Source organism: Ylistrum balloti, unplaced genomic scaffold (assembly GCF_031769215.1).
Source record: "Ylistrum balloti isolate Yb309-2 unplaced genomic scaffold, AGI_CSIRO_Ybal_v1 Utg369668, whole genome shotgun sequence".
Classification (NCBI taxonomy): domain Eukaryota; kingdom Metazoa; phylum Mollusca; class Bivalvia; order Pectinida; family Pectinidae; genus Ylistrum; species Ylistrum balloti.
Genome location: NW_026781915.1, coordinates 827,030 through 852,039, shown reverse-complemented (window position 1 = coordinate 852,039; position 25,010 = coordinate 827,030). Strand labels below are relative to the sequence as shown.

The 25,010-nt window shown below is 35.7% G+C and overlaps 3 protein-coding genes across 3 annotated transcripts; 1 reads left to right on the top strand and 2 right to left on the bottom strand.

Annotated features, from left to right (window-relative positions):
• Positions 1–1,771: 1,771 nt before the first annotated feature.
• Positions 1,772–5,735, bottom strand: LOC132560991 (uncharacterized). The gene is made up of 3 exons (XM_060225704.1): positions 5,415–5,735; positions 3,073–3,309; positions 1,772–2,805 (listed from the first exon to the last, which is right to left on the bottom strand). The coding sequence occupies exons 1-3, from the start codon at positions 5,497–5,499 to the stop codon at positions 2,543–2,545; spliced, it is 585 nt and encodes a 194-aa protein (XP_060081687.1). The 5' UTR covers positions 5,500–5,735; the 3' UTR covers positions 1,772–2,542.
• Positions 5,736–6,850: 1,115 nt separating this feature from the next.
• On the top strand, positions 6,851–8,618 carry LOC132561171 (uncharacterized). Its single transcript, XM_060225901.1, has one exon. It carries the CDS (start codon positions 6,851–6,853, stop codon positions 8,534–8,536), a length of 1,686 nt encoding a protein of 561 aa, XP_060081884.1. The 3' UTR covers positions 8,537–8,618.
• A 10,914-nt stretch (positions 8,619–19,532) lies between these two features.
• LOC132560509 (uncharacterized) lies at positions 19,533–20,573 on the bottom strand. The gene has a single exon (XM_060225179.1). It carries the CDS (start codon positions 20,571–20,573, stop codon positions 19,533–19,535), a length of 1,041 nt encoding a protein of 346 aa, XP_060081162.1.
• Between the last annotated feature and the right edge of the window lie 4,437 nt (positions 20,574–25,010).

Genomic DNA, 25,010 nt, shown 5'->3' with positions numbered 1-25,010 from the left:
TGTTAATTTGTATACCTAGGAGGTATAATGTTTTTGCATAGTGTTGACTTGGTGAGAGGTCACAAACACATCACCAAGTTTTCCTCTCAGCATACGTAGAAAGGTTCCCTCTCTCTGCACGAGTACAAATGCTCCCTTCTAAGAATACGTACAGAGATTCCCCTCTCTTAGCATGCATACAAAAGTTTTCTCAGCGTGGGTACATCAATCCCCCTCTCATCATGCGTACATCAATCTCCCTCTCATCGTGCGTACAACAATCCCACTCTCAGCATGCGTACATCAATCCCCTTTCATCATTCGTACGTAAATCTCCCTCTTAGCATACGTACATCAATCTCCCTCTCAGCGTGCGTACATTAATCCCCCTCTCATCATGCGTACATCAATCCCCCTCTCATCGTGCGTACATAAATCCCCCTCTCATCGTGCGTACATCAATCCCCCTCTCAGCGTGCGTACATCAATCCCCCTCTCATCATGCGTACATCAATCCCCCTCTCATCGTGCGTACATAAATCAACATCAATCCCCCTCTCATCATGCGTACATCAATCCCCCTCTCATCATTCGTACATAAATCTCCCTCTTAGTATGCGTACATCAATCTCCCTCTCAGCGTGCGTACATCAATCCCCCTCTCATCATGCGTACATCAATCCCCCTCTCATCGTGCGTACATAAATCCCCCTCTCATCGTGCGTACATCAATCCCCCTCTCATCATGCGTACATCAATCCCCCTCTCATCATTCGTACATAAATCTCCCTCTTAGTATGCGTACATCAATCTCCCTCTTAGCATACGTACATCAATCTCCCTCTCAGCGTGCGTACATCAATCCCCCTCTCATCATGCGTACATCAATCCCCCTCTCATCGTGCGTACATCAATCCCCCTCTCATCATTCGTACATAAATCTCCCTCTTAGCATGCGTACATCAATCTCCCTCTCATCGTGCGTACATCAATCTCCCTCTCATCATGCGTACATCAATCCCCCTCTCATCATTCGTACATAAATCTCCCTCATAGCATGCGTACATCAATCTCCCTCTCATCGTGCGTACATCAATCTCCCTCTCAGCGTGCGTACATCAATCCCCCTCTCATCATGCGTACATCAATCCCCCTCTCATCATGCGTACATCAATCCCCCTCTCATCGTGCGTACATCAATCCCCCTCTCATCATGCGTACATCAATCTCCCTCTCATCGTGCGTACATCAATCCCCCTCTCATCGTGCGTACATCAATCCCCCTCTCATCATTCATACATCAATCCCCCTCTCATCATGCGTACATCAATCTCCTTCTCATCGTGCGTACATCAATCCCCCTCTCATCGTGCGTACATCAATCCCCCTCTCATCGTGCGTACATCAATCCCCCTCTCATCATGCGTACATCAATCTCCCTCTCATCATGCGTACATCAATCCCCCTCTCATCATGCGTACATCAATCTCCCTCTCATCGTGCGTACATCAATCTCCCTCTCATCGTGCGTACATCAATCTCCCTCTCATCATGCGTACATCAATCCCCCTCTCATCGTGCGTACATCAATCCCCCTCTCATCGTGCGTACATCAATCCCCCTCTCATCATGCGTACATCAATCCCCCTCTCATCGTGCGTACATCAATCCCCCTCTCATCATGCGTACATCAATCCCCCTCTCATCATTCATACATCAATCCCCCTCTCATCATGCGTACATCAATCTCCGTCTCAACTGTGCAGGCATCAATCTCCCTCTCATCGTGCGTACATCAATCTCCCTCTCATCGTGCGTACATCAATCCCCCTCTCATCATGCGTACATCAATCCCCCTCTCATCATGCGTACATCAATCCCCCTCTCATCATGCGTACATCAATCTCCCTCTCAGCGTGCGTACATAAATCCCCCTCTCATCATGCGTACATCAATCTCCCTCTCATCATGCGTACATTAATCCCCCTCTCATCGTGCGTACATCAATCTCCCTCTCATCATGCGTACATCAATCCCCCTCTCATCGTGCGTACATCAATCCCCCTCTCATCATTCATACATAAATCTCCCTCTTAGCATGCGTACATCAATCTCCTTCTCATCATGCGTACATCAATCCCCCTCTCATCGTGCGTACATAAATCTCCCTCTCAGCATGCGAACAAAATTTTACTCATTATTCGTACAGAAATCCCCATTTTAGCATGCATACAATAAAGAAAATAAAAATTCCTATTTCAGCACGCATATGAAAGTTCTTCCTCTCACACATATGTTCCTAATATGTCTATACACAATTTTAGAGGGTTTCCCACAAAGTCAACGTCTCATTAGCAAAGACTTAATGGGGTACCTAAACAATTTGAAATTGTGTGACATGATCATCGCATTTGAACGACGAAATATGGCATAAATGATGATCACGATTTTGTATCACGTATTTGTATTCCAGAAAACCTATAACAAATTGGTAAATTACATATCACGTTCTTATCCATAAAAAAGTGATATTATATACGCACAGTTTCTAATGCAGACTCGATCACGACACGAAAATTCTATTCAGAAAATATGTCACTACTAAGACAACCAAAGACTGTCCGATGTGAAAGCTGGAGGCAGCGGATATATCACCACTGATACAGATATTTCCCCTGAAGCTGACAGCTCCTATGCTATCAAGATTGTCGAAGATCTTTTGGAAAGTAGCCGCGTCCTGTTGGGCAAAACTCTGAGGGTGACAGCCATCGCTCAAGCCCTTATAGATCAAAACACATTCACGGTCAATTATATGAACAGGAATATCTGAAATAAAGAAAATAAGTTTTAAGACTTATAAATGCACTGCATGATAGATAACCCTATCACCAAATTCCTGATCTGACCTGTTAGTTGACTTTGGCAATGGATTCCAATCAGTTCAATTGAAATGACATGTTTCTTCACCTCAAAGACATTTTTAACAAATCAGTATTGTGAACTTGTATCAAATTGTTTAGAAATGTTTTAAATTTATAGGTCTTTATTTTTCTTGTGAAATAATAGGAAACCTGGTAGGGATATCGTACATACTGAATAGATCAAGCGGAGCAACAACATTGATTGTGCCGGTATAGGCTCCACATCGGTAAACACGGTCCCCAGATGCAGGATTTGGTGGACAAGTGATCAAGTCAATGTCTGAAGTCGCAGTGGCTGTCCGACAGTTCTTTTCCCGGATTCCCGGGATAGCGCTCAGGATTGGAGTCACAACCGCCCCCGCAGCCGACCCATTGATGGCAAAATCGGCACAATTTATGCACGTAAGTCCTGTGAAAACACCAACAGTTGGTTTCAATGACGTTTACAAGTATAAAAATTAAATGCAAGAATCAAAAACGAAAAGAAAAACTTAAGCGCTAGCAAAACGTGTACCTACAAATAACCTTTCTCTTATTAGCCGGGCTGTCGGCTTAGGAAGTCAAACTCAGATGAATAGCCATATAAAACAGTACGTGTTGCCAGAGCTATTTAAGCTACGCTGCAGATAGAAATTTGACCTTTGTAGCAGATAGGACAACTACAAACTAACCAAAAGAGACATCATTATATTTTTATTCAAACATCTTGTCAATGCTGGTCGAGGTGTCATAGTACGTTGACTTAAACTTGTAATGATCATAGAAATTCTATTCAATGTTGTGATAGAGATATTTTGTGTTTTAACCGAATTGAAGAACTATGGGTCCTTTGCCTTAACCTATAGAAAATTGTGTGTCAAATTATATACTGAAAGATGAACATAGTTGATAAAGTATATATGTTGTTGTACTCTCATGCTTCTTATATATCTCTGACTCGTAAATCAGGCAAGTATAAAGCGTACATTGGACTTCAACACTCACTTTTAAATAATGACGAATTGTACAGAGCATAAGATATGTCATTGTAATAATTATATGGTGAAGTGTATGTTAAATATAACTTTGTAGCCGATGAGTCTCGTGACAAGTACTAAGTATTACTCACATATCCGTTTCTAATGATAATTCAGGGATATGTAAGCTGGCGTAATCATTAAATATTCTGTTTATTTGTTGGCTAAAGCATTCAATATTCTGTTTATTTGTTGGCTAAAGCATTAAATATTCTGTTTATTTGTTGGCTAAACCATTTAATATTCTGTTTATTTGTTGCTTAAACCATTAAATATTCTGTTTATTTGTTGGCTAAAGCATTCAATATTCTGTTTATTTGTTGGCTAAAACATTCAATATTCTGTTTATTTGTTGGCTAAACCATTCAATATTCTGTTTATTTATTGGCTAAACCATTACATATTCTGTTTATTTGTTGCCTTAAACATTCAATATTCTGTTTATTTGTTGGCTACACCACTCAATATTCTGTTTATTTGTTGGCTACACCACTCAATATTCTGTTTATTTGTTGGCTAAACCAGTAAATATTCTGTTTATTTGTTGGCTAAACCATTAAATATTCTGTTTATTTGTTGGCTAAACCATTAAATATTCTGTTTATTTGTTGGCTAAAGCATTCAATATTCTGTTTATTTGTTGGCTAAACCATTAAATATTCTGTTTATTTGTTTGCTAAAGCATTCAACATTCTGTTTATTTGTTGGCTAAACCATTACATATTCTGTTTATTTGTTGGCTAAACCATTCAATATTCTGTTTATTTGTTGGCTAAAGCATTCAATATTCTGTTTATTTGTTGGTTAAAGCATTCAATATTCTGTTTTTCTTGTTGGCTAAACCATTCAATATTCTGTTTATTTGTTGGCTAAAACATTCAATATTCTGTTTATTTGTTGCCTTAATCATTCAATATTCTGTTTATTTGTTGGCTAAAGCATTCAATATTCTGTTTATTTGTTGGCTAAAACATTCAATATTCTGTTTATTTGTTGGCTAAAACATTCAATATTCTGTTTATTTGTTGGCTAAAGCATTCAATATTCTGTTTATTTGTTGGCTTCATCCTCCTATCAATAACCAGGCCATTTTGAGGAGTGGTACCTTGAAGCATTTGTTGGCTACCTGACATAGACCCTAAAATTTGGGAATACTATAACTAGAACTAAAGATAAGTAATAAGTATTATGTATTCTTAACACGTACGCATTTGCGTCCTGTTACATCAAGCTGGTGGTTTACATAGAGGGGTGGTATCAGGTATATTTGTTTTTTGCTTTCATCGATAATATTTTTGGATATTGAAGGTTCTGTTAGTTCACTGTAAACTGTCTTGACATAACGTAACATAGTCCACTAGTCCTACATACAGTTGCTTCCCTTCAAAATCATATTGTTTTTACATGGAAACGTATAAATGTAGACCCTAAACAGATAATATATCCTCGGCAATTCATCAAAATGATTTTAGTTAGAAGGTACAATGTGAGTACATACCTTGAACTTGTCCTGCGTATTGGTTCAGTATGACTATACACACGCCTACCATCAGAGACCCCGGAATTATAGTATTAAATCTCATTGTCTTTCCAAACAATTATATGCAAGACAATTCCCAAATCCGCTAATGCGTGTATTCCATGGGTGGACTTGTCCCGTTCCTACAAGTCTGTCTTTTCTAGTTCCTCAACAACATGTGTACAGGCAGTTCCATGTAATATAGGTCACACTACTTCTGTTGATATTTGTGTATGAAAAGTGCTTATTGTAGCCACATCAAGCGTGACTGAACATCCTCGCCGAAACGTGCTATTAATTCACAGTGTACACACATATATTCTGACTCATTTTCGACCTGTCGCACTGCTACATCACAAAAGAGGGAGGTACAAGGGAAGTAAATACTTGATGGTTGTTTCTTATCATGACCCAAAATGAGTAAAAATGTATCAATTTTTGTATCTTTGTGTACCATATAAAGGTGCACCAAGCTTGCCGGTCATAGCAGTTTAATTATCCTCTTCAATGGTTAAAGAATAAAATAACATGGTATGCAGTCTGCATTTGTTAATGAAAAAGTGTTTTTTTTTATAGCAAACACATTTTCTCTGTCATTTTTTAAAAACATATTCGCTCAATATTTATTATCTAATCATAACTTAGTTCATGACGTCACAAACAACCCTGTCTGTAGCAATAGAATTAATGAACAATGTAATCACGGACACAATACACTTGCGAGGTGAACATGAGAGTTTAACAATATAATGTTCTCCAAAAAATTGGCTTTACAACTTAAAATTCTTAAACTGAGATAGGATTACATATTACAAAAGATGTTTTTATTTGACATTTGGGGTTAGTGCAGGATGCTTGTAGACCCATCAAGATTGTTTTCAAATACTCTCGATGTAGAGTTTGGTGATTTCTTAAAACAATAAATCTTAACTGATGGAAATCCGATCACAGGACTTACATATATATGAATATCCTTGAAAAGCTACACGTTATAAACAGGAAGAAGTAATTTATATCTGTGTAATAAAGTTAAAGTGAATGACATATTTTGTTACCATGTAATCGTCTGTTTACCCAGAGTATAGCTAGGTTATATAAGTATATGTATGTTATATTATACAATATCACAACACATCAGAGAGTTATACGGGTGTAAACACACCATCCCATTGCTCCCGTCCTGGAGGTCATTACATAAAAATATCGATGATAAAACACCATTAACATTACCATTTCTTAATCTACTGTTGACATCTTTGTCATAAAATTAATGTAAGCTCACCAGACTTTGTGTGAACGCATTATGAATAGTGGGATTTCCCAGTTTATAGCTTCCTTGTTAAAGTAACAGATGTGAGTTAGTAAGAAGGCGGTGCCGAGTATACAGAAAGTACATACAGCAATGATGATTGAGAATGGCCTGCTCACACCATGGTAAAGATAGAAACTTGGCGTGTTTATCCTGTAAAACTATTGTCTGCAGCACATGTATTGACGAACAATACCACGATGGACATATTTTTCGCTCACTGGAAAATGTTGCCGAGACTGTTATTAACAATCTTACAAAATCATTTGATAGTTCACTAAATAACAAACTAGAAACAGACCTTAACGAAGTTTGTGTTAGACTCCAGGAGGAAGAAACAGGTTTTGACAAAACTAAACAAGACCTTCTCAGAAGACGGGATCAGCTAGGACAACTATTGGATGCAGTTACTAAGAATTTTACAAAGCAACTTGAAAAGCAGCGTGAATTAACATTAGCGGAACTAAGTAAGTTCAAACGACAAACCGAAGAAAACTTGCTGAAGGTTAAAGACTTTACAGATCGAATAACGAGACTTCGGTTGTGTGACAACTTGTCGGAGGTTATAGTACAAGGATGGACAATAACAGTCCCAGAAATTGTGCAACTGGATTTTCCAAAGACAAACAAGCTTGAATTTATTACAGACACCTCTGGAAATACAGACAACATAGAAACGTTTTTCGGAGAGGTTGTACAGCGGGACGTGCATGGTCAGGATACGTTTTATCCGAATGGGGGAAGTCCACGTCCCTATAGCCCATCTGATGCAATAAGTGTATGTACTCTGGATCTATATGGGGATGGTCCAGAGAGAGACATGTCTCTTGCGACATTACCAGAGGCCCCAACAGACATTTCCACGGAACTGAAATATACACATAGTTCCAAAAGTATCAAGTGCGATATCAATCTGACACCAACTTGTAGCTTCAACGTGTCTTCGGCTGCGTTTGCAATGCGTCCAGCTGCGGACGGAAACGTCTGGCTTAAGTGCTACAAAAAGGATAATATTAAACTTGTCGGACGGAATGGGGTTCTAAAACACTGTGTTCCTTGCAACACAACGGTATCTGATATTCTAGTGTCACCGATAACAAACCAAGTCTTGATTTCATGTCCTTCAAAAAAGTGTATCAAACGAGTGGAACTTAAGCAAGACAAACAATTCCATGCAACCACTACAGTCATTCGTACAGATCCACTGGCGCCCAATAACATGTGTTCAACTATGAACGGAGATATACTTGTGACAATGACAAACAAGACATCTTTAGCTGATCAACCGAATACAACATCAGTACTAGTGAAATACAGTAGCAAAGGCAAGGAACTGACTCGTGTCCATAAGGACATCAATGGTCGTGACATATTTCATATACCGTGTAATATTGGCATCAGCAACAGTGGAAAGGTGGCCATTATCAATGGAACTGCAAAGTTTAAGGGTCATTTAGTACTTTTAGATAGTGAACTAAAGCTTGAACGTCGCTGTATTGGTTTTGGAGTAATCATCAGTGCCGAGGAAGAGATGCCTGAGCTACCAGACAGGTTTTGTGTGAACGATGTGCTGTTTAATGATAGCAATCTTATTCTTATCGCCGAATACCACTCAAAAACTGTGCAATTGCTAGATCCGGGTTGTGTGCCACTGAAGGTGTTGATGACTGGTTGTCAGCCTGCACCGAGATCAATGGCAGTTGATAATGATGGCAATGTATGGATGGGATTCAATGATGGAACGATCAGTGTGTATAAATACACATGTGAATTTACACCCTCAGAAACGTGACAAGTCACAAAGTATGTCAAGTGAAGCCGGAATAAGTAAAACCAGACATTAACATACTGCTGTTTTTTTAACGATAACACTCATGACAACATCTTGTTACTGAAAAAATAGTAATATAGTCTAAACTAACAAAAAATGACTCAACATACATTAGTCACTTCCATAACCGTCATCAAGTATAATCTATAGTGTTTTTTCAAAGTTACTACCATTATCTGGTATAACTATGATGTTTATCAGGGTTTAGTATCGTCACAACTAATATTTGTCAGCGTTATAATAATCAAGATTGACCAATTTATGTTTGTCATAGTTTTACCATCATCAAGTGTAACCATTAATGTTTGTCACAGGTTTTACCATCATCAAGTGTAACCATTAGTGTTTGTCATAGTTATAACCATGATCAAGTGTAACCATTAATGTTTGTCATAGTTTTACCATCAGCAAGTGTAACCACTAATGTTTGTCATAGTTTTACCATCAGCAAGTGTAACCACTAATGTTTGTCATAGTTTTACCATCAGCAAGTGTAATCATTAATGTTTGTCACAATTATAACCATCATCAAGTGTAATCATTAATGTTTGTCACAATTATAACCATCATCAAGTGTAACCATTAATGTTTGTCACAATTATAACCATCATCAAGTGTAACCATTAATGTTTGTCACAGTTATAATCATCATCAAGTGTAACCATTAATGTTTGTCAGTTTTTACCATCATCAAGTGTAACCATTAATGTTTGTCACAGTTTTTACTATCATCAAGTGTAACCATTAATGTTTGTCACAGTTTTTACTATTATCAAGTGTAACCATTAATGTTTGTCACAATTATAACCATCATCAAGTGTAACCATTAATGTTTGTCAAAGTTTTTACTATTATCAAGTGTAACCATTAATGCTTGTCACAATTATAACCATCATCAAGTGTAACCACTAATGTTTGTCACAATTATAACCATCATCAAGTGTAACCATTAATGTTTGTCACAGTTTTTACCATGATCAAGTGTAACCATTAATGTTTGTCACAGTTTTTACCATCATCAAGTGTAACCATTAATGTTTGTCACAATTATAACCATCATCAAGTGTAACCATTAATGTTTGTCACAATTATAACCATGATCAAGTGTAACCATTAATGTTTGTCACAGTTTTTACCATCATCAAGTGTAACCATTAATGTTTGTCACAGGTTTTACCATCATCAAGTGTAACCATTAATGTTTGTCACAATTATAACCATGATCAAGTGTAACCATTAATGTTTGTCACAGTTTTTACCATCATCAAGTGTAACCATTAATGTTTGTCACAGTTTTTACCATCATCAAGTGTAACCATTAATGTTTGTCACAGGTTTTACCATCATCAAGTGTAACCATTAATGTTTGTCACAATTATAACCATGATCAAGTGTAACCATTAATGTTTGTCACAGTTTTTACCATCATCAAGTGTAACCATTAATGTTTGTCATAGTTATAACCATGATCAAGTTTAACCAATTATGTTTGTCATAGTTTTACCATCATCAAGTGTAACCACTTATGTTTGTCACAATTATAAGCATCATCAAGTATAACCATTAATGTTTGTCACAGTCTTTACTATCATCAAATGTAACCATTAATGCTTGTCACAATTATAACCATCATCAAGTGTAACAATTAATATTAGTCACAATTATAATCATCATCAAGTGTAACCACTAATGTTTGTCACAATTATAACCATCATCAAGTGTAACCATTAATGTTTGTCACAGTTTTTACCATCATCAAGTGTAACCATTAATGTTTGTCACAGTTTTTACCATCATCAAGTGTAACCATTAATGTTTGTCACAGGTTTTACCATCATCAAGTGTAACCATTAATGTTTGTCACAGTTTTTACCATCATCAAGTGTAACCATTAATGTTTGTCACAATTATAACCATCATCAAGTGTAACCACTATTGTTTGTCACAATTATAACCATGATCAAGTGTAACCATTAATGTTTGTCAAAGTTTTTACTATTATCAAGTGTAACCATTAATGTTTGTCACAATTATAACCATCATCAAGTGTAACCACTAATGTTTGTCACAATTATAACCATCATCAAGTGTAACCATTAATGTTTGTCACAGTTTTTACCATCATCAAGTGTAACCATTAATGTTTATAACAGTGTTTGTCAACCATTAATGTTTGTCACAGTTTTTACCATCATCAAGTGTAACCATTAATGTTTGTCACAATTATAACCATCATCAAGTGTAACCATTAATGTTTGTCACAATTATAACCATCATCAAGTGTAACCATTAATGTTTGTCACAGTTTTTACCATCATCAAGTGTAACCATTAATGTTTGTCACAGTTTTTACCATCATCAAGTGTAACCATTAATGTTTGTCACAATTATAACCATCATCAAGTGTAACCATTAATGTTTGTCACAGTTTTTACCATCATCAAGTGTAACCATTAATGTTTGTCACAGTTTTTACCATCATCAAGTGTAACCATTAATGTTTGTCACAGGTTTTACCATCATCAAGTGTAACCATTAATGTTTGTCACAATTATAACCATGATCAAGTGTAACCATTAATGTTTGTCACAGTTTTTACCATCATCAAGTGTAACCATTAATGTTTGTCATCCATGATCAAGTTTTATGTTTGTCACCATCATCAAGTGTAACCACTTAATGTTTGTCACAATTATAAGCATCATCAAGTAATGTTTGTCACAGTCTTTAAGTGTAACTTCAAGTGTAACCATTAATGTTTGTCACAATTATAACCATCATCAAGTGTAACCATTAATGTTTGTCACAATTATAATGTTTGTCACAATTATAACATCATCAAGTGTAACCATAATGTTTGTCACAGTTTATTAACCATCATCAAGTGTAACCATTAATGTTTGTAACAGTTTTTACCATCATCAAGTGTAACCATTAATGTTTGTCACAATTATAATCAAGTGTAACCATTAATGTTTGTCATAGTTATAACCATCATCAAGTGTAACCATTAATATTAGTCACAATTATAATCATCATCAAGTGTAACCACTAATGTTTGTCACAATTATAACCATCATCAAGTGTAACCATTAATGTTTGTCACAGTTTTTACCATCATCAAGTGTAACCATTAATGTTTGTCACAATTATAACCATCATCAAGTGTAACCATTAATGTTTGTCACAGTTTTTACCATCATCAAGTGTAACCATTAATGTTTGTCACAATTATAACCATCATCAAGTGTAACCACTAATGTTTGTCACAATTATAACCATGATCAAGTGTAACCATTAATGTTTATAACTTGTTTTACCATCATCAAGTGTAACCATTAATGTTTGTCACAATTATAACCATCATCAAGTGTAACCATTAATGTTTGTCACAGTTTTTACCATCATCAAGTGTAACCATTAATGTTTGTCACAGTTTTAACCATCATCAAGTGTAACCATGTTTGTCACAATTAAGTGTAACCATGTTTGTCATCAAGTGTAACCATTAATGTTTGTCACAGTTTTTACCATCATCAAGTGTAACCATTAATGTTTGTCACAATTAACCACTAATGTTTGTTATAACATGATCAAGTGTAACCATTAATGTTTGTCACAATGTTTGTTTTACCATCATCAAGTGTAACCACTTAATGTTTGTCACAATTATAACCATCATCAAGTGTAACCATCAAGTGTAACCATTAATGTTTGTCACAGTTTTTACCATCATCAAGTGTAACCATTAATGTTTGTCACAGTTTTTACCATCATCAAGTGTAACCATTAATGTTTGTCACAATTATAACCATCATCAAGTGTAACCACTAATGTTTGTCACAATTATAACCATGATCAAGTGTAACCACTAATGTTTTTCACAATTATAACCATGATCAAGTGTAACCACTAATGTTTGTCACAATTATAACCATCATCAAGTGTAACCATTAATGTTTAACTAATGTTTGTCACAATTATAACCATGATCAAGTGTAACCATTAATGTTTATAACTTGTTTTACCATCATCAAGTGTAACCAATAATGTTTGTCACAATTATAACCATGATCAAGTGTAACCACTAATGTTTGTCACAATTATAACCATGATCAAGTGTAACCACTAATGTTTGTCACAATTATAACCATCATCAAGTGTAACCATTAATGTTTGTCACAGTTTTTACCATCATCAAGTGTAACCATTAATGTTTGTCACAATTATAACCATCTTGTTTTACCATCATCAAGTGTAACCATTAATGTTTGTCACAATTATAACCATGATCAAGTGTAACCACTAATGTTTGTCACAATTATAACCATGATCAAGTGTAACCATTAATGTTTGTCACAGTTATAACCATTAACTGTTATTATGTAATGTGTTCAGACTGTTAAAATGACGGACAAGTAAATATTACCTTTTAATACAAATTTAAAGATAGATACCCGTACTTCTAATTCATCGATGGCATCTGCCTTGGAAATCTTGGTGCATCCAAGTTAGTAAATCTCGTTCTCAAATAAGATCAAGATTAACACTAAATTTGATGCGAGACTTGCAGATGTTTTCAAAGACAGGATTGGTGGATATTTTTGTCACTTTTTGAATTGTTCTATTTCCTGTGAATACGTATGACGTACATGTAGATGTATCAGGATAAATATTAAATTTAGAAGGTAGAAAACTATAACTGACCTGTCATAGTCTTCTCCTAGGAGCAATAATATCTAAAACTTTGTGAAAACAATAGAATATCGGAATGACTACAATTGATAATTCTTGTTAAAATCGATAAAAAAGAGGATAGAAAATAAGGACAAAACAATATATATATATATTTTTCAATTTCCTTCGACGAAAAATTCTTCATGAAAATTAATTTGTATTATTATTAGGTCATTAATTTTGAATAACGATCATCAAGAACGTGTTTTACAAGATCTCTTATTTTGTAACGATTCTAGTGGTTTTGTGTTGTTTTTCACTATTGAAATTCAATAATCTTACTACATAAACAATGTTTACTACATCATTTCTAAAATCATATCCTGCCATCTTATTCTGGTGCGGTTTTTCTGGAGCAAATAGAATAGGTATTTCTCATTTAAAAGTATAATAAGTAAGGAATGGATATTGGAAATTCACATTTTTCTCCGATAGATGGCGTGAGTGTATCAACAATAGTTAGTTTTCCTGCTCATGAGAGGAGAATTACATACATAAATAGTACATACAAACCATAAATAGGAGAGAATCTGTGTTTAAACAATTATCATTACAAATCAGAATCAGTCCGAACTATGTGAAAATAAATAGTTTAAAAAAATATAATTATTAATGTCTGTTACATGACCCAAGCTGTTTCGCATTAAAAAAGAGTATAGAATATTTGTTATTAAATATTTATTCAAATATATCAATAACCAATTGTAAATATAAATTGTGTACAAATATGGTTTCTTACACTGGGGTTTTCTAATTAACGTCAAACATGCGGACATCGATTATGTGGATTTAGCTTTTTGATTCCTGCGGGCTTTTTTAAAAAATGTTTTTTTCATATCTCTATCATTCTATATGTATCCCACTCGTAGGAATAATGTTCATCAACGTACTTCTATGGCGTGTTTTCGATACGTTCACTTACATCAAAAACACAATACAAAACACACAAGTGAAATTTCCGATCCTTCCGTCGTTAGATCGATTGTCTGCTCTGTCGAATTCACAACAATCACACTTTTTATAGCCATTTTGGCACTGAGATCAGTGGTCTTCGTTTTACTTTAAAACACACGTTCATTACTCTACCATATTCATGACATATAGCTGAATATTGTTTTGATATATTGTTATTTCCTACTGAAACCTCAGGGAGAGTATAAATCTATTTTTAATGTCTATCTTCAGAAAGCCTTCTGTGACCTGTGCCCTGAACTCCATCTCTGTCATCCTCCTTGCTTGAACATACATCGGCCTGTAATTGGTAGTAGACAATTACCATGACAACTAGGCATGCTACTGCCACAAACACACTAGGTAGAACCATCACGTTGAAAGGAGCACGCATACAGTGTTAAACAGTTTTGTTAAAACTCATAGAAGTTAAACTTGTAAACAGTTGGTGCATACACCCAGCTTCATTCCCCTCCAACAGGAAAATTCTCACGATACTTGATCTTCAATACGTTTACACATGCATTCCAGTTTGAATCACTCCTAATTGCTACTTCAATCTGTCACTGTATCACTGTAAACACAACTGAAAGTCTTCAGGCGTTGTCTGATGCACTCTCTTGCAACATATGGCAACTCCCCCAATGAAAAGTATGTGACCACAAAACTTATCTGTTTCTGTGTCAAATGCAGTGTTTTTGAGGTGATGTGATCTTTTGCGACATGTATGGCGATAGGCTTGTTTGCCGTCGTCCCTGATATTGGTTCCTTAATTGACCATGGTATCGTTTGAACAAAACTACTGTATCACACGGTAATTGTGAGTGTTGTTTGCTATTTCGTACAGTAGTAGTGTGGATGATATACTATGTGTGTAAATCTGGCACATGTCGTTAGAGGTGGGACAAGCAACAGCTTGGCCGACAATCGATTAATCCGTATCAACTGTACTACAATGAATGGTCAGCGTGTTTAGAGCCGAGACATTTGGTGAATGTTTTAACTTTTTTATTATTATTAACATTAATGCGTTTTAATACATTTTAGGTGGATATTTTAAAGAAAAATTCTATTGCTTCTCAAAAACAAATCAAAATATATCTGCCACGAAGATAACTGTTTTCTGATGACTTGAGAAAGAATACGGATTGAAGTATTGGAAGCATGATATAAGACTGGTAGATGGCAGATTTCAGTTCCTTATTGACAAAAACAGCAATAAAAAAACTAGCATGTTAATTCTGCAAGTTCAACCTCAAAATATATAAAACTTTGACAATACATGAGCAAACAAAATAATCCGACAGATACCCTTTAAAAGAGCAAGGAGAATAAGATCAGGTGCTATGGAGTCATCAGCCTCGTCGACGACACCCTCCATTAAAATGTTGGTCAGTCCAGCTTAGTAATATCACGTTCTAAAAAAAGAACAATGTTATACTCTAACATGTTCTGTATAACATTTACTTTGACAGGGCAATAGCAATAAGACATGGAAGTTACAAAGAAGATTCAGTTTCAATAATGGTATCAAAATTAAGAACACCGAAGCTAAACCTAATAAACCAGTACATCGCAATCAACTAGAAGTTACTAGACTGTTTTATAAGTGATATCGTAAAGTTTTCTCAAAAAATGTTTAATATGTAAAACTTTCGAACAACATATTTTTTTCAGAATGAATGTGATCACTTATAACTACTAGATCGATCTTAATTGATTTTTTTTATTAACGATTGAACAAATGCCAATCTAATACATACAATGTATTTTTACCACAAGCTGTTGTTAGTTGTAATTCAATTAAGTGTGTTACTTTGACGTCTACATACCAACGCTTTAGGACCCTAACACCATTGAAGAATGATAGGAGGACGAAACAACTGTATGATGCTGTTAATTCAGTATACATGGTTTAGGAGCCTGACATCATTGATGAATGGTAGGAGGATGAAACAAACTATTTAATTCAGTATTTCACTGTATTTGCCCTGTCTAATACTTGACTTGTCACTTCTTGGGTTCCCACTTTTAAGAGATGACATGTTTCCTAATGTTTTACTGACCTCATACATATATAATATTTTAGGTGAAACTTTACTATAAATTATTTATAATCATTTATCAAATTACAGCCTTACAGGCATTTATTTATGTATATTATGCATATATGTAAAATTTTCGAAAATAAAAAAAAAAGATAAAAAATCACAGCCTCCTTTGTGTAAACGAGAGAGGACCATTGTCTCGAGAGTAAAAATGTACTGTCGAGGTCGAAAATCGCCTGCTCAAAGGAAGGTCTCAAGGTCTGAGAAACCTTAAGGGTCTTATATGGCAGTTAACGAACTAATTCGTTGGGTTAAGCTATCCACTAAATGGTTGGTTAAATCAATCCACTCATTGGTTGACTAACCATATCCGCTCATAAGCTGATTAAATCTATCGACTAATTGGTTTATTAAACACATCCACTCATTGGTTGATTAACCATATCCACCGATTGGTTGATGAAACATACCACTTATCGGTTGGTTTAACCATTCCCAAATTGGTTGGTTAAACCAATTGGTTTATTAAACCAATCCACTCATTTGTTGATTTAACATATGCGTTCCACTGATTGGTTGATTAAACCAATCTGTCCACTCATTGGTTGATTAACCATATCCACTAATTAGTTGATGAAACCTACCACTTAAACCTATCCAATGATTTCGTTTGTCGTGATGAAGTAATGAACATCGTTTATTATATGCTATATTCCATTGATTTTTTTAATGCGATGCACAATAAGATTGTTTTTCATTTTGATCACTCCATTTGAGCTTAAATTATGTTGAAGACCCAACTTTGTTTCCTGTCCAGGTCGTCAAAGACTGATCTTTTGGCCATGGTATAGATTGTCTCGTGATAGCAGAAGTTCCCAAGCAGTGGAAGCAGTTTGCATCAAATTTCCTCTTGTAGAAAATTTTAAAGAAAGGTGCAACCTTCATTAAAAATATATAAATCTTTATTCATAGTCTTCAATTTAAAATATATTAAAACGTAGATAACTACCACAGTCCTTCTGATTATCATACAACATGAACATATATTATCTATTTAATCAAAGTTAGTTCCTTAAACCCACTGGTTCTCCGGCTATCATGGAGAATGACGATATATATGGCAATATATCAACCTCAGAATGTTCTCTGTATTATTCATCTTTCATCTATAATATCAGAGTAGAAACAAATACGATTAAGCATAAAGAATAACTGTCGACGTGAACAGATACAGACATCATGTCCCAATTGTTAAAAAAATGGGTTAGAGTTAATCAGTTGTTCATGAAAATCTGCCAAAACAAATTACACAAAATTGAGAAAATTTATCTTTTCACTGTTTCAGATTAGTCAAAACAAGTCAAATTGATATTTTAAACTTTTTTTTTCAATTATTTGCTTTTCAGTGTCAACAATTTAACTTCTTTACTAACCACTGATTAACTAACCATGCTTTGAGTAACTGGGGCCTAGTCGTCCACCAGATCAAATGTACTACTGTTAGGGATAACACCACTATGAAATGCCAGTTTAACATATATTCAATTATTTTACCAATCTTTAAATACTAGTAGGTTTAATTGAATTAAAAAAGAAGAAAATGATGACATTTTATTGGAATCATAATTCGGACACAACTCGATGATATACACGGAGACTCCTGAAAAAGTTCAAGCGGAATGAGACCAGGCCCAAATTGTTCAAAGGCTGGTTAGAGACAACAGTGGTTAGTGAAAATGTTCAAAAATTAATTAAACAAAATTGGAAACATTTTTTTTATTTCACTGCTCTAGGTTTGTTGAGACAGGTCAGATTGATATATTTGGAGTGTTAATTTTGTATTTAAGATCCTTGTTAGATCAGTGGCAACAAGTTAGTTTTGCACTAACCACTTGTTAAATCTATCTATCTTTTGAGAAGCCGGAGCCAGGTATTCAGGAAGAGCGGGCGTCTTCTGCTTCATTGACGACACCCTCCATGTAATTGTTGTGTTCCTGAATGAGAACAAAGTAAGTAACAAGAAAACCGTCAGGTATACTAATGATCAGCAAACACAACTAGCTGCGTATTACACTGAACAGTAAAATATTTCTTGATGAGATCGTCATGACGACCAACCGTAAAAATTCACAACAATCTTCATCAATCTGAATATTTCTTGATGAGGGTTTTCAACCTATGTATTTACATGACGACCAACCGATTTTCGTAAAAATTCACAACAATCTTCATCAATCTGCATCTCTTTTGACTTTTCGTTTGGTTGTTGTATACCTTTTTCTCATTTGAGAACGTGACATTACTTACTTTGATTGGACAAGATTTACATGGTGTGTTTCGTCGATGAAGCAGAAGACGCTCACTTTTCCGGAACACTTGGTCTTGTTCTCCTTGTACTTTTTCATATTTTGCCCTAGTTTTATGGAATTTGAGTTTGAGTTATGATTTTGTTGCCATGTACGTATTTTCTTGATTTTTTTTCAAATAATTGAAAATATGTTAAATCGTTGTTCCCTACACTACCAGCAGAAATATAGTGTAATTAGGTGAAAATGTCATCGCCAACAGTGTTGATATTTGAATGGAAATTCTAACACAAAATAATAAACAAGTTGCAAAGACTGCGTACAAAGATTTAGAAACAGAGAGGTGTAGGGGATGCTGTTTTACAGTTAGGGGATGCTGTGTTACAGTTAGACTGAGTGGGACAAGGCTGACAAGGTTGGGCTGGAGACGCCATATCAATCATCTAGATATAACACACCAGTGTCCAAATTTTGAGGGGTATACCCTTGACATACACATAGGTACTCAAAGGGCAGTATGACATCTCTTCGTATGACTGATGAAAATGAAACGGTTTTGAGAAATTAACTTTTCAATGAATAACTGTTCCATGGTAGAGTTACACAATCAAATAAAATGAATACATTAATTGAACAAATACAACTGAGTCGCTAAAGCTATTCCAGACAAAATATATTAAACTTTGCATATGTATATATAGGTACTTAAATGATGATAATATAAAAGATTTAAAAAGTACTCCTGAATAAAATGAATGAAAATGTCCTATTCTGCCTCTAACGTGCCGCGACGTAATAAAGCTTGACTAGATTCAGATATGATAGATCAAGCTGATTGCACATATTTTGGCGTAAGGTATATGAATCACAAACTGGAAGCTCTGTAACCATCGTCCGACTTTCACGTTCCAAACGCTACCTCTTGGCCCACAGTACATTGTCTGGCCAGAACGAGGCTCTTCCCAGAGGTAGCACTTCTCGTAAGTTGTAATCTAGATATGGCAATAGACCATTTCTCACTAAAAACTTGATAATTTTATCACCGCTGGGTTTGCCTTTGTGTAACATCCATTCCATCAATAGAAACTTGACATTCACCTTATTGAAAAATTCCTTACTTTTCTCTAAAGCTTTTTGTTCGTGACCTTCAATATCCATTTTGATAAATACTTCTCCTGAGTTGATGACTTCTAAAAGATCATCCATTGTAATGCTGTGTACCACTTCCTCTTGTTGTACTGTCTCGTCGTGCTGCCGTACATGGCTGCCACCGATATTGTCAGATACTACATTGACCTTGACCTTTTCCCGCGTGTTTGACACTGCATTCAATATAAGAGTTACGTTTTCTGTCAGGTTTCCTAGATTTAAAGAATGTTGCAGGTTGTCCAGTGCTCGCGATAGGATGTCAACGGACACCACTTTTCGACCGAGTTTGGCCACTGAAATAGTGAATACTCCAAGATTACATCCAAGGTCAAGAAACTTCATTGCAGGGTTGGCTTCCATTATCTCAACGGTCATATTCACCAAGTCTGGTTCCCATGTACCGAAATCCCGGATGTAGGAGCTGATCATGCGATCTTCGGCTGGATCAAATATACAAATAGGGGTTTCCCCTTTAACCGTTTTTAAGGGCACGCAGTGTTTCGGGGCTTTGGTAGAGCCCCGGAAAACTTTACACTGACCCTTCCTCCGCTTCTGTGAGTTCGACGTATACTTGTTTTGGACTGTTTCTCCATCTTCCGGCTCCAGGAATTGGCTGTGAACTTTGTGTTCAATTCTGGTCACGTCTATAAAATCTCTCTCCTTCTCACTCTGTCGAGTTTTTGGTTTAAATTTCTTCCTCGTAGACACTGATAAACGAGTGACAAATACAGTGGCGATTAACGTAAGGGCGACGATGACGTAGGCCACAGTTCTACATCGCAGCCGCCCAGGATGTATGTCGACCATTTCATGCTCGACCTACGTCGGCCGCTTATCACAGGTAGCGTCTCGATCTCGTCTCCATGTTACCTGTGAGATATATTAAAGATATGTTAATTAAGTAAAATTATATATGACATTAAACTGTCAACTGTGTACAAATGCTGTTGATTTTGTATACGTTTATACAGTAGCTATAGTATATCTGATACTGGTCTGATATTAGACAAAGTTTGACCCACAATGTTTTTCGTGTATATTTGCCGTAGTACTATCATATCAGGATCAAACGTTACATTACCTTGATACGTCAGTTAAGCTGATTATACAGACAACGTTCACTTGCTATGCGAATTGTACAAGACTCTCTCTATCAAGGCATGATGTAATGCATACGATCGTGTCTAATGTAAGCCTTAACTATATTGATTTCGTAGTACATAACTAGCACTGTACTGCACCGAGAGTACAGAACGTGGAGTTTCTAAAGTAATTTTGCCTCTTAATACCTCTCAAGAAAAATTGATGATTAGATTATTAAACTCTGTTTTCCCTTATTCCTTCATGCTCCTTGAGGACCAGAACTGAAACTCATCTAACCGTCACAGGTTTAATTCCGTATTATGACACGGAGAGATCCCCTCTGGTGCCCCATACAGGTAGACGACCGCGGCGATCATTGAATTACTTCCCTTCTTTGAAAGGTATATCCATCTATTCTATCAGTATGTTGCAAAAAAGTGACTTGGAGGCATACCCAGAATGACGTGTAAACACAAAGCAAAAACCAACAAAAAACAAATTGAGAGAAATTCCAAGCAATCTAAACTATATAATACCCGGTAGCACGTCCACCTGGTACAATTGGGAGTTTCCTGATACTAAGGGGTCATGTCAGTTCATGACATGAGCGGGAGGTAGCCAGAGAAATAAACTCACCTCAGCTCTTCATGTTTGTATTAATACATTGCATACATATCACGTGTGTAATTAGCTTGGTGGAACATGAAACAATCAAAGAATGAACCGTTGTAGTTGTGTGTAATCATCTACCTTCTGTTTGGAATTCCGACACGTGGCGTTCTTCCAAATGTAAACACGGTGTCCTGTAGGTACATGATAATATGTCCAATCTTGACCACGTCTTGACTGTGATGATTGTCCCCGGGACCATCAAGGGCGGTGACAGGTATAGCTTTAGGCAGGTGACATAACATTCCAACCACACGGCAGCTTTAAGACATGCATATATTTAAGTCTACCTGTGGTGGGGCCCGACAAGGGGAGTGTTTAACCTAATCAGATTATATTCGTACCGTCATAGGATAATTAATATGTCCTTCACGTGGTTGAGTTCAATGTGATATCGCTTGAAATCGATAACGCTTCTTGCTGACATTAAAGTACAAAATGTATGATCATGGCAAGGGTCTACTCTTTACGTTTTCATCAAATGGAAACAAATACAACGATAATTCCGATAAATATAATCAAAACACAAAGTTTCCTTCCGGTATCCCAGGCGATAAAACCGTTATACTAATCACAGATTATACGTAATATTTACACTGTGTAATACGGTCGTGAAGGTAACTTGTGTTATTTATTTCGTTGTCCGTTTAAATAGTGTGTAACATCATAACTATTAAATACGGCCAGTTACCTTGTTTTTCAGGATGGGATTATAAACCATGCGAAAGGAAACAACACGAAAACTCATATGGAGTGTATGTTGCTTATATTTTTTAAAACAAGGAAGGATTTGGAATACTGATAGTATTTAAATAATTAAATCGTGTTTGACGGACATATGTGAGATTTAAGTGCCTAGACTAAAGGATTTTAATAAAACAATTAGTGTTTTAAAGAACGAAAAGAACTACCAAGGGTATATATGCATATGGAATTTTGTAAATAAAAATGTTCCTTTTTGTTTTTTTGTTGACGTGTTAAAGCGATAATATGCACGTGAAACTATGATAAAGAAATATTTACATACAGACTTATCTTGTAAGCGATTCAAATGATTAAAATTTCTAAACGGACATTTTTTTAATGTTTTGTGTACTAGAAAACGGGAATTACGCAACGGTCCGAAAAAACAGGTATAAGGCTCCTTGCTCCTGATCTAGCTGCTGTAACAGGTATATATTACGCTAGCTACTGATTATTAATGTTTTACTGTATATAAAATAAACTTTGACCCCTATATCTGATCGAATGATAAAGCACCCGATACCACATTCATACACACCGAGTACATCTTACAGATAAGTACACATGTGATTACAGGTGATACACATGTGTGATGTGATAACGGGTACCATTGTCTCAACTCTAATGGCTACCGTGTGAACTCCCCTATTTACATCCACCCAACAACAGTAATGGCGGTAAGTACGGGTACAATGGAATGATGTGTATTAATTTTATATTAATTGGTCGTTAATATAGATCTACTCAGGCTATATAGGAAACATAGATGTTCTCACTGACATATCGAACGCCTTCTAATCAGGTGTTATGTGGACTAGTAATATCGGTATAGTAGACAGTCCCGATATGAAATTATACTGGAACTTCGTGTTCCTGTATACATGTATTTAACTTCCTTAAAATAATTAACAAACATAAATTTGTTTGCAAATATTCATATATGCTTATCTGTACTTTATATAAACATATACTCTCTTATCTTCATTATTTTTGTACACCAAAATAAATGAACACAATACGTCTAAATCATACACATTTACGGATTACGAAATCATAAACATGATCGAGTTTCCGGTTAACCTTCGTCGAATTTGGTGTCCAAATTTTTCACCAGACTATTGGCGTTCTGTTGGCTTACTTGTTTTTGTTTTCATACGAGGCTAAATAAATAGAAGTGTTATCAAAACAGTTCACAAATTGTGAAGTCCTTTAATTTCACTTTCAGAAATACTGGTGACGTATTATCTATAAATAACAATAATTTATTGGCCATCTCCACCGTATATACCCACCAAATTTGGAAATCAGTGACGCAACAAACTTTTCTGCATTATTCGCTTACCTCGATGTTTTCCTACATTGAAACCAACAGGGACAACTATCCACCGAGCTGTATGATAAATTCAATCATTTCAATATCCCTGTTATGAATTTTCCATTGTTGGATAGCAACACCTGCGCATTCCCGACCTATGGTGTTTACATGTCACAGTTGATTCAATATTCTAGGACCAAGTCTCAACATCACGATTTCATGAAAGATGTCGGGAACCGACAGACAAACTCACACAAGCAGGGTTTCAAGAGAAGAGTAGGGGAATTTATGAAGTCGTCATAATGAGCTCATTGATAAATATTCTATTTCTTTGAGCGATGCTGAGCTGGATATGTTTGATGCTCGTTAATTCATGTGTTTCTGTTGTTGTTTTCCTTGTTTTCATTTGGAAAGTGACATTACTTGCCTGGATTAACCAAGATTTACATGGCGGGTGTCGTCGATGAAGCAGAAGACCCTTACCATTCCGGAACATTTGGCCTTATTATCCTTGTACTTTTATGTCTCCGTGCACATCTTTCTTTTGCTCTTATTTTGTGTTTGAATTAAGATCCCGTTAATGTATATATTTCTTAAGCAATACACATATTTGTGAGCATGTCCACATTTTCACTTTTCCATCATGTTATTTTCAGTGGCTGTCCGTCTTTGTAATGGCCTCTGTCCTGGTGACCGCCATTTCTCAGCAGCAGGGACATCATTGTGATGCCTTCAATTCGATGACAACATACCCGAGTAAGTCTGGACGTTTTTTTTTTCGAAATTAAGAACAATACATTTATTTAGATAATGTAATAAAGATAACATTACTCGTTAATTATAATGTATTTGCCGCATCTGTCAACATCCAAAGTGCAGAATTGGAATATCGAAACAGTTTAACACTAAGGACAAACTACTGCATACCGACAATTGTAACATTCCGCTTTTGGGTTAACACAGTATAGCACAACCACATTTTGTGCCCTTGAAATTTGAACATACACACAGATGAAAAAAGTAAATTCTCTGTTTCTTAGCTTATTATGTTACATGAAACAACGATAAGAAGTTTACCAATTTCTGTTTGAGAGCAAGATGCATCATCGAGTCTAATGTGTTAACCATTTGACAGTTTTCCATAGTTTTGACCAGTCAAACAGTATTTCGTAGCTTATGTGTTGACCAGTTGGCCGATGGCTTGTAGTTGCATGTTTGACATGTTATCCATTCTAATAGTATTTAGTAATTGCCTGTTCCACGTGTTGACCACTCTACCAGTATTCAGCAGCTGTCTCGTTAACGAGTTGACCATTCCAATAGTATTCTGTAATTTTCTGTTTCACGTGTTGACCATTCCACCAGTAATATGTAATTATCTGTTTCACATGTTGACCATTCCAATAGTATTCTGTAATTTTCTGTTTCACGTG

What these genes read in the sequence shown, in the direction of transcription:
- LOC132560991 (XM_060225704.1), bottom strand. Translation starts at nt 5,499, where the DNA reads ATGAGATTTAATACTATAATTCCGGGGTCTCTGATGGTAGGCGTGTGT. An exon ending in ATACGCAGGACAAGTTCAAG is followed by an intron (nt 3,310 to 5,414) that starts GTATGTACTCAC and finishes GTGTTTTCACAG; the next exon opens with GACTTACGTGCATAAATTGT. An exon ending in TGCTCCGCTTGATCTATTCA is followed by an intron (nt 2,806 to 3,072) that starts GTATGTACGATA and finishes TCTTTATTTCAG; the next exon opens with ATATTCCTGTTCATATAATT.
- LOC132561171 (XM_060225901.1), top strand. Translation starts at nt 6,851, where the DNA reads ATGGCCTGCTCACACCATGGTAAAGATAGAAACTTGGCGTGTTTATCC.
- LOC132560509 (XM_060225179.1), bottom strand. Translation starts at nt 20,573, where the DNA reads ATGGTCGACATACATCCTGGGCGGCTGCGATGTAGAACTGTGGCCTAC.